Below are 13,384 nucleotides of genomic sequence, written 5' to 3' on the forward strand. Positions count from 1 at the left end.
CTGGGCCTAAACGCACCAGTGAGACCCAGCAACACAATGGTGGTCTCAGGAGTAGCCCTCCAGTCACTCAGTAGCCCTTCCGGACCCACCCCTTGGGAACAACGAGTGCATGAGGCCAGATGGAGGCTGAGGGCAGGAACAAGATGAGAAATGGAACTTGGGAGACTCAGACAAAGACTCGGGATACTTGGAAGACTCAGACAAAGACTCAGAATACTTGGAAGACTCAGGAACTTGGAAGACTCGGACGAGGATTCAGGAACTTGGAAGTCTCAGGCAAGGATTCAGAATTCAAGCATTAGTATTGAGTGCGTAGTGCATCGCAGCACACTCTACACAGCTGCCCATGGCTGGTTGTGGATCACACTAGAGGCAAAGCAGACTCCAGGTGAAACAGGAGGCCCCCCCAAGCTGGCCAAAAGTTCTTTTTGGGCCGAACGAGCCGTCCGGCGCGAACTCGCCGGGAATCACGTGACGCCGCGTCACTCGACGTGCCACAGACATCACATGCTTCTCGCCAAGGATTGCAGAAATGACGTCCTCACTCCTCGCTCGATCACCAGGGAGTTGTGGTAAGTCTGGGGGGGGGATTAAGGAGGGTGAGGGGGTTTTAAAATTTTTTTTTGCACATATGTACATATACCCAACTCATTGGATTTTTTTTATGTCCATATTGGCCGCAAGTGGGACCCCCTTTCGGACATAAAAAATATGAACATAAAATTTTGCTCTGCACATCCCTAAAATACCAATGTTATTGTGTGATGTCGCTGCAACAGATATATATCACATGATAAACAGTGTATATCACACGCTATACGCTGTTTAACATGTGTTCGAACCCTGCCATGGCTTGATGCATCACCCTATTAGTTAGCAGGATAGGTTTATTTTTCTGATTTTAGGATAGCCCTATGGGCTGACCAGACTTAGTCAAATTACTTATCTGACTAACTCAACTCCTCCCAGCTATCTCCTGAAATCCTCCCAACTCATCTGGCTAAATTTTAGCTGGATAACTACTTATCTGTCTATAATTTAGCTGAATAATTGGCTGAATATGTCAAAATTTGCCATTTAGATGTATCACTTTTTGAGTTATAATTATAAAATTATCTTCCAAGAGGATAAAGTCAGATGGCCCTTTTTTATCCATGGAGTTTAGCCCAAATTATTAAAGCAGACTTATGAGCATAAATCCACTTTGAAACTTTGAAACGTAGTAGATTCACCAAGTTTGTGCATGGACATGCACACACCGATCACACACCGATCCTGAGCAAATGAAACTCTGTGGGGTAGATTTTCAAAGGGTTACACGTGTAATATACGCGCGTAATCCCCAAAAACCTACCCCTGCACGTGCCGAGCCTATTTTGCTTAGGCTCGGCAGCGCGCACAAGCCCCGGGACGCACATATTTATTTATTTTATTTAAAATTTTTTATATACCGGCTTTCAAAAATGGGCGGTCCGGGGGCGGGGCAGCAGTCCGGGGGTGATCCCGAGTCCTTCGGCACAGCAGCCTCAGGCAGGCGTAACTTCTGCAACAAAGGAAGGCGGGGGATCTAGTTAGGACTGGGAGGTGGGTTAGATAGGGGAAGGGAGGGAAGGTGGGGGGGAGCGGTAGAAAAGTTCCCTCCGTGGCCGCTCCAATTTCGGATTGGCCTTGGAAGGAATGGGGAAAGCCATCGGGGCTCCTCTTGGGCTTGGCATGCGCAATGTGCACAAGTGTGCCTCCCCCTTTGCGCGTGCTGAACCCGGATTTTATAACATGCCCGCGGCAGCACGCGCATGTTATAAAAACCGGCTGTACATTTGTGCGCGCCAGGTAGCACGCACAAATGTACCCCGTGAGCGTAACATTTAAAATCGGCTCCTGTGCATTTATTTTTACCTGCATACTTTCAAAAATTAAAATTATGTATGTAAACACTTTCCATACCCCAAATCTGTCCCTTGGAATACATACTTCAACTGCAAGTAAAAGTATGCCTGAAATCGGGTTATATATACAAAACTCCCAAGCTGATTTTAAAAGCATGATTTAAATGTATAAAATAGGGTTTTCTGTATGTAATGAACAGTAATACTCAAGCCTCATAAGTATAAACCCAAGCAGTGCTATCCTAAGGACTGATAAAAATATGCTAAGTATATCTATCATTTCTTATTTGCAGTTTCTGTATATTTTTTTCTGAAGCATAGACTTTTATTCTGAAAGCCAGTTTCATATTAGTCAATATCTTAAAAAAAAACTTAGATACTTATGATAGGTTGAAAACATTTTTATGAATCTAAAAGGTTTCTTATAATATTTATTGTAGCAATTATATGCTATAAATCTATATTTTTATTATTTAGGTGTGCAATAATAAGAAAAATTGCCATTGCGATAAGGAGTGGGCTCCTCCAGACTGTGTTAATCCAGGATATGGAGGAAGTCTTGACAGTGGACCTTTAGTTAATGGTTCATTCATAATCTATGTTTATCCTCCTGAAGAAGATGAAGAAGAAGAAGAAGAAGAAGAAGAAGAAAAAGAAAAAGAAAAAGAAAAAGAAAAAGAAAAAGAAAAAGAAAAAGAAGACAATAAAGGTAGGAAAAAAATGTTGTTTCAAAAGGGTCATTAATGAAAATAGTATAGTATAGTTCATTAATTTGATGGAAAAATAAGCAGTTTGCAGGGTATATGCAGGTTCCCTGGACTCCCACAGTTACGTGGCCACAAAATTTGTTCCTTCATATAGAATTGACTGCTTCCCATGAAATCACCAAAGGGTAAGGATGTTCATTTTCTGGAGCCCAATATTTAGCACTACTTAGCCAGATAAGTAACAACTTATCTAGTTAATTGGCAGCTGCTGAATATCCGGCTACATTCAGCAAATGCCACTTAGCTGCATATGTAGCAAATGGAGCATGGGACATGCTTGTGAGCCCCTGTGCAGCAGAAGACCGACACCACCCGAGGGCTGGCCATGGTCCACACCACTGGCAGGCAAGCACATCCAGGTACAGGCTGGGCTGAGACTGGAACACTCAAACTTGAACTTGGACAATGGCTTGAACTTAGAACACTTGAAGGCCTCGCTGAAACTGCACACAATTCTGGTCTCTGTGGTAGCTCTCCAGCCACTGAAAGCCCTTTCAGGCTTGCCACTTGGGAACGGCTTGAGCATCAGGACAGACAAGGGCGAGGACTGAAAATGACTCTGGAGATGAGGACATGATGAAGGTACTGAAGACTTGGAACATGATGAAGCTCTGGGAGAGCCCTGCATCACAGTGCATCCTACATAGTCCGTGGGTGGGCTGAGTACCACGTCGAAGGCAGCGCAGACTATGGACTTGGAATTTGACCAAGATTTTGCATCAGGACTTGGAACATGATGAAGGCTCAGAGAAGGTCCGGCACCGCAGCACACCCTACACAACCTGTGGGCTGGTCATCGACCAAGACAATAGCAGTGCAGGCACTGGACTCAGGAGCAAGACAGAAGCTGGAACAAGTCTCCAAAGACCAGGAACTGGACTCAGGAACTGAGACTGAATGGGCTCATACTTTAAAAACAAGGAAGGACTTCTGAAGGCTTGAACTGGACAAGACACAGACCAGGAACAAGGCTCAGGAGTCTCAGGAACCAAGAACATGATGAGAGCAGGAATGAAGATATGAATTCCAGAACAAGGCAAAGATTTGGGTACTGGGAACAAGACAAATCATGGATTCAGGAATGAAGATGTTGAAGACAGAAACCAGGACATGACGAGAGACCAGAAACATCTAATGAGGAACAAGGAGCAATGAATACTTTCCTGGCGTGTAGCCAGATGGACTCAGAACGAATGGGTATAGTATGCTCGTGCTAGCAGTTGGAGACGGATCTAACGTCAGCACGGGTGTATATATATACCCCCACAGGAAGCGTAGCAACTTAGTAATTTCCATCTCCAAAGCAGTTTGGAGAGCCTGCATGCTCGCTGAGCGTGTTTTCCAAATCTACTTTCTTCTTACTAAAATTCTACATCGAGCCCCGCGCTCCTGCGGTGATACCACTGGTCCCTCCCCCAGTTGAGCTTCCCGGGGTGATTTCCATGATCCCCCGGAGGTTTAAGTCCTCGGTCCGGTGGCCGAATTGCGGCAGGGACACAGCCCCCGGGCGAGGTTCGGGTGAGGCTTACGAGGAGCCTCGGTCCCGGCGTGGACGAGGCAGCGGGTGCATATCCTCAAACGCGGAGGTGAAGGTACTTGCTCTCTTCCCCCGCAGCCGGAGACCGCCCGGGTTCCAGCCGGGAAGCACCGAGGATCAGGTAAGGTGTACGGCTTTTACTTCTGGTCTCCGAGGAACAGAGGATCCTCGGCGTGGCACGCCGTGGAGGGCGCCATTTTGTGACCTTGTTCAGGTATTGAGCACCCGTAGTAGGCGCAGGTCTCTGACTAAGCGCATATTCTGTTCATCATTGTGCGTATATTGCATTATTGCTGAGAGCATATTGAATGATATTGAGCGTGTATTGCTAACCGCTTATTGCTGAGAGCATATTGAATGACATTGAGCGTGTATTGCTAACCGCTTATTGCTGAGAGCATATTGAACGACATTGAACGTGTATTGCTAACCACTTATTGCTGAGAGCATATTGAACAACATTGAGCGTGTATTGCTAACCGCTTATTGCTGAGAGCATATTGAACACCATTGAGCGTGTATTGCTAACCGCTTATTGCTGAGAGCATATTGAATGACATTGAGCGTGTATTGCTAACCGCTTATTGCTGAGAGCATATTGAACGACACTGAGCGTGTATTGCTAACCACTTATTGCTGAGAGCATATTGAACACCATTGAGCGTGTATTGCTAACCGCTTATTGCTGAGAGCATACTGAACGACATTGAGCGTGTATTGCTAACCGCTTATTGCTGAGAGCATATTGAACACCATTGAGCGTGTATTGCTAACCGCTTATTGCTGAGAGCATATTGAATGACATTGAGCGTGTATTGCTAACCGCTTATTGCTGAGAGCATATTGAATGACATTGAGCGTGTATTGCTAACCGCTTATTGCTGAGAGCATATTGAATGACATTGAGCGTGTATTGCTAACCGCTTATTGCTGAGAGCATATTGAACACCATTGAGCGTGTATTGCTAACCGCTTATTGCTGAGAGCATATTGAATGACATTGAGCGTGTATTGCTAACCGCTTATTGCTGAGAGCATATTGAATGACATTGAGCGTGTATTGCTAACCGCTTATTGCTGAGAGCATATTGAATGACATTGAGCATGTATTGCTAACCGCTTATTGCTGAGAGCATATTGAATGACATTGAGCGTGTATTGCTAACCGCATATTGCTGAGAGCATATTGAACACCATTGAGCGTGTATTGCTAACTAGAGATGTGTATCGTGTGATCGATCGTCTTAACGATCGATTTCAGCTGCGGGGGGGAGGGAATCGAATCGTCGCGGTTTTGTTTCTGTAAATATCGTGTAAATCGTAAATCGGGGAGGGCGGGAAAACCGGCACACTAAAACATCCCTAAAACCCACCCCGACCCTTTAAAATAAATCCCCCACCCTCCCGAAACCCCCCCCCCCCAAATGTCTTAAACTACCTGGGGTCCAGTGGGGGGGTCCCGTTGTGATCTTCCACTCTCGGGCCACGGGTGCATTGATAGAAAAATGGCGCCGGCGCTACCTTTGCCCTGTCATATGACAGCTAATAAATATATTGTGACATCGATCCAATTATTCAATCTTTATTAGTGAAAAATTCATAAAACACATCCCACATTTAATCCATAATACCCCACACAATAGATATTATATTTTTATAAAACCTATTACATCATACTCATACCACCCATACATCCTACATACCACTCATACAAAATATCATTCAACCTCATATAAAAAACAATTTTCAACCATTCAAGTTAAACATCAAATACAAATTTTTTCTCAACACTTAATCAAATGTAGATACAATTTGTTTTATAAGCAGAAAGAGTTACATTGCACATTCATTTATGTGTTCCAAAAACGCCAATCCTCTTGATCTCTCTTTATTCTCTCTACATGTTTCGCCTTCCCTCAGGCTTCTTCAGGAGAGCTTTTTCAAACAATCTCCCACTGCTCATGTATCCAACATCTATCCACAGGGCTATCTGCGCGTCCTAAAGAACTTTCCCAGACGTACAGCTTGGCACATCCCCGACTTTTATTTCATAGCGTCTCAATCATTCAGATGCCTGGGACACCACATCTCAAATTTGTTTAAACTCTTTAATCTTAGGCGAAAAACGCCATCACCTCATATCAGAGAAAACGCTGCCATCGAGTGAATCTTTAGGACGTGCAGATAGCCCTGTGGATAGATGTTGGATACATGAGCAGTGGGAGATTGTTTGAAAAAGCTCTCCTGAAGAAGCCTGAGGGAAGGCGAAACATGTGGAGAGAATAAAGAGAGATCAAGAGGATTGGCATTTTTGGAACGCATAAATGAATGTGCAATGTAACTCTTTCTGCTTATAAAACAAATTGTATCTACATTTGATTAAGTGTTGAGAAAAAATTTGTATTTGATGTTTAACTTGAATGGTTGAAAATTGTTTTTTATATGAGGTTGAATGATATTTTGTATGAGTGGTATGTAGGATGTATGGGTGGTATGAGTATGATGTAATAGGTTTTATAAAAATATAATATCTATTGTGTGGGGTATTATGGATTAAATGTGGGATGTGTTTTATGAATTTTTCACTAATAAAGATTGAATAATTGGATCGATGTCACAATATATTTATTAGTTGTTAATTGGTTTGTGATATATGAATAATTTGCCAGGATTGAGTATCCTGTCATATGACAGGGCAAAGGTAGCGCCGGCGCCATTTTGGTTCCTATCCCCCAACGTCACGAGCGTAGGAGATCACTCCCGGACCCCCGCTGGACCCCCAGGAACATTTGGCCAGCTTGAGGGGGCCTCCTGACCCCCACAAGACTTGCCAAAAGTCCAGCGGGGGTCCGGGAACGACCTCCTGCACTCGAATCGTGTTGCCGTACGGCCGGCGCCATTTTGCCGTACGGCAATATGGCCATATGGCCGGCGCCATTTTGCATGGACCCCAGGTAATTTAAGACATTTGGGGAGGGGGGGTTCGGGAGGGTGGGGGATTTATTTTAAAGGGTCGGGGTGGGTTTTAGGGATGTTTTAGTGTGCCGGTTTTCCCGCCCTCCCCCTTCCCCTCCCCCTTCCCCCGATTTACGATTTTTGACGATAAATCGGGGGAATTCCTATTAAATATCGACTCTAACGATTTTTCACGATTTAAAATATATCGGACGATATTTTAAATCGTCAAAAAACGATTCACATCCCTATTGCTAACTGCTTATTGCTGAGAGCATATTGATTGACATTGAGCGTGTATTGCTAACCGCATATTGCTAGGAGCATATTGCATACAATTGAGCGTGTATTCATGACCGCATATTGCTGAGAGCATATAGCATTTCATTGAGCATATTGTTAGCCGCATATGGCTGAGCGCTTGTTGTATTAAGCGCATATAGCTGCCGCTTATTGTTATTGAGCGCCTTTGTATTAAGCTTATATTGCTGCCGCATATTCTTAAACGCCTGTTGTACTAAGCGCATATTGCTGCCGCATATTATTATTGTGCGCCTGTTGTATTATGCGCATATTGCTGCTGCATATTATTAAGCGCCTGTTGGACTAAGCGCATATTGCTGCCGCATATTATTATTAAGCGCCTGTTGTATTAAGCGTAGATTGCTGCCGCATATTATTATTAAGCGCCTGTTGTATTAAGCGCATATTGCTGCCGCATATTATTATTGTGCGCCTGTTGTATTAAGCGTATATTATTGCCGCTTATCACTCAGCGCATCCTTTTCAATGGAGCAGAACGCCTCAGCGTCTTCAGCAGGGACGCCTCCTGCCTCCAGCATTAAAGCCCTCGGCCTCTGCTCTGCATGCCAGCTTCGAGCCACGCACAGTGAAGAGCCAGACTCCCTATGTGCCCAATGTGAGGAGGCCGTGGGACCCTCAGGCCAGGACCAATCTCAGCCACGTTTTGCTGATAGTTCCCCAGGGGCTACCCCAGATTTAGCAGTCCGTCTCGACCAATCAGGAATCCCGGGGGATCTTGTACCCCGGTGATTAGAGGCTGCTTCAATTTCCTGGGTGGATCTCTTTAAGGGGATTCATGCCTTTGTGCAGATGCAAATGGCTTCCTGTCCAGGCCCTGCGGTTCCAGTTGTCCCTGTTGTTCCTGCTGTTTCTGCGGTCCCTGCGGTGCCTGCGACTGTGGCGGCCGCTGCGGCTGCCGCTGAGGTGGCGGCTCCAGCAGATCCTGTTCCTGGACCATCACGCCCTTATCATGAGCGGGACCTTCCGCCGCTGGACAGTCCAGATCAGTCAGACCAGGAGGTTTCACCGGATGACTCCAAATTCCCGGATGAGGGGGAACTTCCCCCAGGGATTGAACCATATAGAACCATGAGGCGGTTCTTCCCTAAGGAGGATCTCTCAGACCTGGTGTCCCAGTGCCTGGCGGAGTTGGATATTACAGGTCCCAGCGCTACGGTGCCCTCTGCGCAGAACCCCCTGCTGAAAGGTCTTTGTCCTACAGCCCGCCATTTTCCATTCTTGCAAGCAGCACAACAATTGATAGATTTAGAATGGGCTGCACCAGTGGCCGCATTCAAAGGGGGTCGGGCCTTGACGGGCATGTACCCACTGGCGCCGGCTATTCAGGAGCTGCTGGCGTGCCCTCAGGTGGACGCCTTGATTAGCGCTGTGGTCAAGCGCACTACCATTCCAGTTGAAGGGGGGCGACCCTCAAGGAGCCTCATGACCGGTGACTGGACACCATTCTGAAACAGACTTTTGAGGTGGCAGCTTTATCTTTGTGGATCGCAACCTGCTGCACAGTGGTGACGCGTGCCTGTTTGTCACAGGTCAGGAACAACGCTCTAGCAGCAGACATGAAGTCCGCTCTCTCGTTCCTCACGGATGCTGCATCAGACCTAGTCTGAACAACAGCTAAGGGGATCTCATCCTCCGTAGCTGCCAGGAGGCAGCTCTGGATCCGGAAATGGTCAGCCGATGAGCCTTCAAAGACACGCCTCACCAGATTGCCGTTTAAGGGTTCTTTCCTGTTTGGCAGCGACCTTGATAAACTGGCCAGCACATGGGGCGCTTCTCCAGTACCTCGACTGCCGGAAGATCGGTTCAGGAGGAACCAGCGCGCCTTTCCAAGGCCCTCCAGGGGTAGAAGCTCCCAGCGCTTCGTTCCCTACAGGAGTCGCTACCAGGCACCTCGTCCTCAGGCCAGGAACCAGCCCTTTCGGACCAAGCAGCGCAAGAGGGGAGCAGGCCCGGGCTCCGGTCCCGGCCGCGCCTCACAATGAGAATCCGCCGATCCATCTGGGGGATGGAGCCATAGGGGGCAGGTTAACCCTCTTCTACCCCAGATGGGTCAAGATTACGTCGGACCAGTGGGTCCTCGCCATCATCTGAGAGGGGTATTATCTGGACTTTCATCATTTCCCTCCAGACAAGTTTGTGGAATCTTCCTGTCCCACACACAAGACGGCAGCATTGGAAGCTACCCTGGCGAGGCTCCTGTCCTTGAAAGCCATCATCCCAGTACCTGCCTGGGAAGTGAATTCTGGGCACTATTCCATTTATTTCATGGTACCCAAGAAAGGGGGCACCTTTCGGCCCGTACTGGACCTCAAGTCGGTCAATCGATACTTAAGGGTCCCGAGGTTTCGCATGGAAACTCTGCGTTCCGTCAAGACCGCAGTACAGCCAGGAGAATTCCTCACGGCATTAGACCTGTCAGAAGTCTACCTGCATATCCCGATCCATCCGGATCATCAGCGCTACCTACGCTTCAAGGTTCTAGGACGCCACTTCCAGTTCCGGGCTCTGCCCTTCGGGTTGGCCACATCACCACGGACCTTCACCAAGGTGGTCGTAGTGGTAGCAGCGGCACTCAGGCGGGAAGGAATTCTGGTCCATCCCTACCTAGACGACTGGCTGATCAGGGCGAAATCTCGAGAGGAGAGCCATCGGACAACCGACAGAGTGATCGCCCTTCTGGAAAGCTTGGGCTGGGTAATCATCCTCAGCAAGAGTTGCCTACAGCCTTCCCAGTCACTGGAATACCTGGGAGTACAGTTCGACACCCAGGCAGACACAGTCAGTCTCACCTCCAAGAGAAGATTGAAACTTCAGCAGCGTATCCAGTACTTGAGAGGAGCCAGTCGGCCCATAGCTTGGGATTATCTGCAGGTTCTCGGTCTCATGGCATCCACCCTGGAAGTGGTACCTTGGGCAAGGGCCCATATGAGACCGCTACAACACTCCCTCCTCTCTCGCTGGAGCCCCCGCCTGCGGAACTATTCCACGCACCTTCCTCTGCCAGCCAGAGTACGGATCCAGTTACGGTGGTGGTTGCAGTCCAACCACATGAGCAGGGGGTCGAAGATGTCCTCCCCCACGTGGACTCTGCTCACTACAGATGCCAGCCTGAGCGGCTGGGGAGCACACTGCAAAGAACTCACCGCACAAGGGCGGTTACTACCCCAAACCAAATGTGCCTGATACTTCACTTTCGATGCACATCCAGCATAGCTCTCTGCTCCAACGGCAGGGGAGAAGAAAAACTGATACTTCACGCATACCCAGCATAGCTTCAACGGCAGGGGAGAAGAAAAAAGGATTCACACTCACAAAGCGGGGAGTAGCTGGCTTGTTACGGCGGTTACTACCCCAAACCAAATGTGCCTGATACTTCACTTTAGATGCATATCCAGCATAGCTCTCTGCTTCAACGGCAGGGGAGAAGAAAAACAACCAATAAGGGCTGTATAACATAGTCTGGGTTAAAACAAATAAGCATGGGTGTAGCTTGCTTATTGTGGTGGTTACTACCCCTACTACCCCCTAACTAATCAAGCTAGATATTTCACTTGGATGCAGCTCCATCACTGCTCTCTACATTAATGGTGGGGGAGGAAGGGAAATAGAACCAAGAGCTAAAAGAAACAGATAAGTATGAGAGAAAAAATGTGTGAAGCTTGCTGGGCAGACTGGATGGGCCGTTTGGTCTTCTTCTGCCGTCATTTCTATGTTTCTATGTTTCTATGTTAAGGAGTCAGCGTGGAACATCAACCGTCTAGAGGCCCGGGCAGTCCGATTGGCATGCCTGCGTTTTGCTCACAGACTGAAGAACAGAGCAGTCAGAGTGATGTCCGACAACGCCACCACGGTGGCATACATCAACCGTCAGGGCGGAACCAGAAGCCGTCAAGTATCTCTGGAGATCGCCCCACTAATGGTTTGGGCAGAGGCGAATCTTCGGGACATCTCCGCCGTCCACATTGCCGGGAAGGACAACACCACGGCAGACTTCCTCAGCAGAGAAAGCCTAAATCCGGGAGAGTGGCAGCTGTCACCCACTGCCTTCCAGATGATTGTGGATCACTGGGGGATTCCGGACATGGATTTACTGGCGGACAAGTCCAACGCTCAAGTACCCAGATACTTCAGCCGCAAGCGTGACCCGTTCTCACACGGAATCGATGCCCTAGTTCAGCCATGGCCTCCAGGAACTCTGCTATACGCCTTTCCTCCGTGGCCTCTGCTGGGCGCCATCATCCACAAGATTCAGAGACACTGGGGCCTAGTTCTTCTAGTGGCACCAGACTGGCCAAGAAGACCCTGGTACGCGGACATGAGAAGACTACTGGCAGGGGAATCTCTTCCCCTGCCTCCTCTCCGGGACCTTCTACGTCAAGGTCCCATCCTCCACGAGGATCCAGCTCAATTCTCTCTTACGGTCTGGCCATTGAGAGGGCTAGACTGAAAAAAAGAGGTTACTCGGAGCCCGTGATAGATACACTCCTCCGAGCTCGCAAGTTTTCCACATCCCTCACCTACGTAAGGATCTGGAGAGTATTTGAAGCATGGTGCGACACTCATGGCACCAATCCACATGCGCCTACAATCCCTATTGCGTTGGATTTCCTGCAAGATGGACTTCAGAAGGGTCTCTCCCTCAGCTCCATCAAGGTTCAGGTGGCTGCACTGTCTTGCTATGGTCCCAGGAGGGATGGCAAGACCATTGCCACGCATCCAGATGTATCTCGCTTCTTGAAAGGAGTTAAGCACATTCGTCCGCCACTGAAGTGGCCAGTACCTTTGTGGAACCTCAACCTTGTTTTGGATTTCCTCGCGGGATCCACCTTCAGACCCCTTATGGGCCTGTCTCTTCGCTCTCTTACCTTGAAGATGGTATTCCTATTGGCGGTGTGTTCAGCACGCCGCGTCTCAGAACTACAAGCACTGTCCTGCCGTGATCCCTTTCTGAGAATCACTCCAGAGGCTATCCATCTTCGCACGGTTCAGTCCTTTCTACCTAAAGTGGTCTCACAGTTTCACCTTAACCAAACTATATCCTTGCCTACCACGGCGGGTTTGCAGAAATCTGAAGAAGGGCGTTTACTATGCCATCTCGACATAGGCAGACTGCTGCCCAGATATCTGGAAATGACACAAGAAGTACGTAGGACAGACCATCTGTTCGTCCTGCACAGCGGGAAACGACAAGGGGAAGCGGCCTCTCGGCCCACCATCGCCCGCTGGATTAAAGAAGTTATCAGAGCAGCTTACGTGGAGGCTGGGAAGTCTCCGCCTGTACAAGTCAAGGCTCATTCTACCAGAGCACAAGCGGCATCTTGGGCAGAATCCAGGATGCTGTCGCCTGCAGAAATCTGTAAAGCGGCGACGTGGTCCTCCCTCCATACCTTTTCCAGGTTCTACCGTCTGGATGTCCAGGCCAGGGAGGACTCCGTATTTGCGAGGGCGGTACTACATGGTCCTCAGGCAGCCTCCCGCCCAGGCTGGGAGTAAAGCTTTTGTACATCCCATTCGTTCTGAGTCCATCTGGCTACACGCCAGGAAATGTTGAGAATACTTACCTGATAATCTCCTTTTCCTTAGTGTAGACAGATGGACTCAGTATCCCGCCCAGCTGCCTGTGTACATGGGTTTCACAGATTCAAGGTAAGCCATGTCATCTGTTTCCATAAGAGCGTACACTCTACCAGGTGTTAACGCCTTCCGGTTGGGAATGCTGGCGGTCTCCAGCTACTATCAATCGGTCAGGGGAATCCTGTTTCACTTTTCACTGAGCGTCAATACACACATCCATAACAGCTTTTGCAAGGAAGATTACTAAGTTGCTACGCTTCCTGTGGGGGTATATATACACCCGTGCTAACTTCAGATCCGTCTCCAACTGCTAGCACGAGCATACTATACCCATTCGTTCT

General features: G+C 48.2%; 1 protein-coding gene across 1 annotated transcript in view; it reads left to right on the forward strand.

Annotated features, from left to right (window-relative positions):
• LOC115092767 (disintegrin and metalloproteinase domain-containing protein 9-like) overlaps positions 1 to 2,534 on the forward strand; it is a gene marked incomplete at its 3' end in the record, with an annotated part of 1,804,538 nt that extends 1,802,004 nt beyond the window's left edge. The window contains exon 18 of the mRNA XM_029604071.1: positions 2,364 to 2,534. Within this exon, the coding sequence (XP_029459931.1) occupies positions 2,364 to 2,534 (171 nt within the window). The remainder of the gene's footprint in view (positions 1 to 2,363) is intronic.
• Positions 2,535 to 13,384: the final 10,850 nt, after the last annotated feature.

Source organism: Rhinatrema bivittatum, chromosome 5 (assembly GCF_901001135.1).
Source record: "Rhinatrema bivittatum chromosome 5, aRhiBiv1.1, whole genome shotgun sequence".
Lineage (NCBI taxonomy): Eukaryota > Metazoa > Chordata > Amphibia > Gymnophiona > Rhinatrematidae > Rhinatrema > Rhinatrema bivittatum.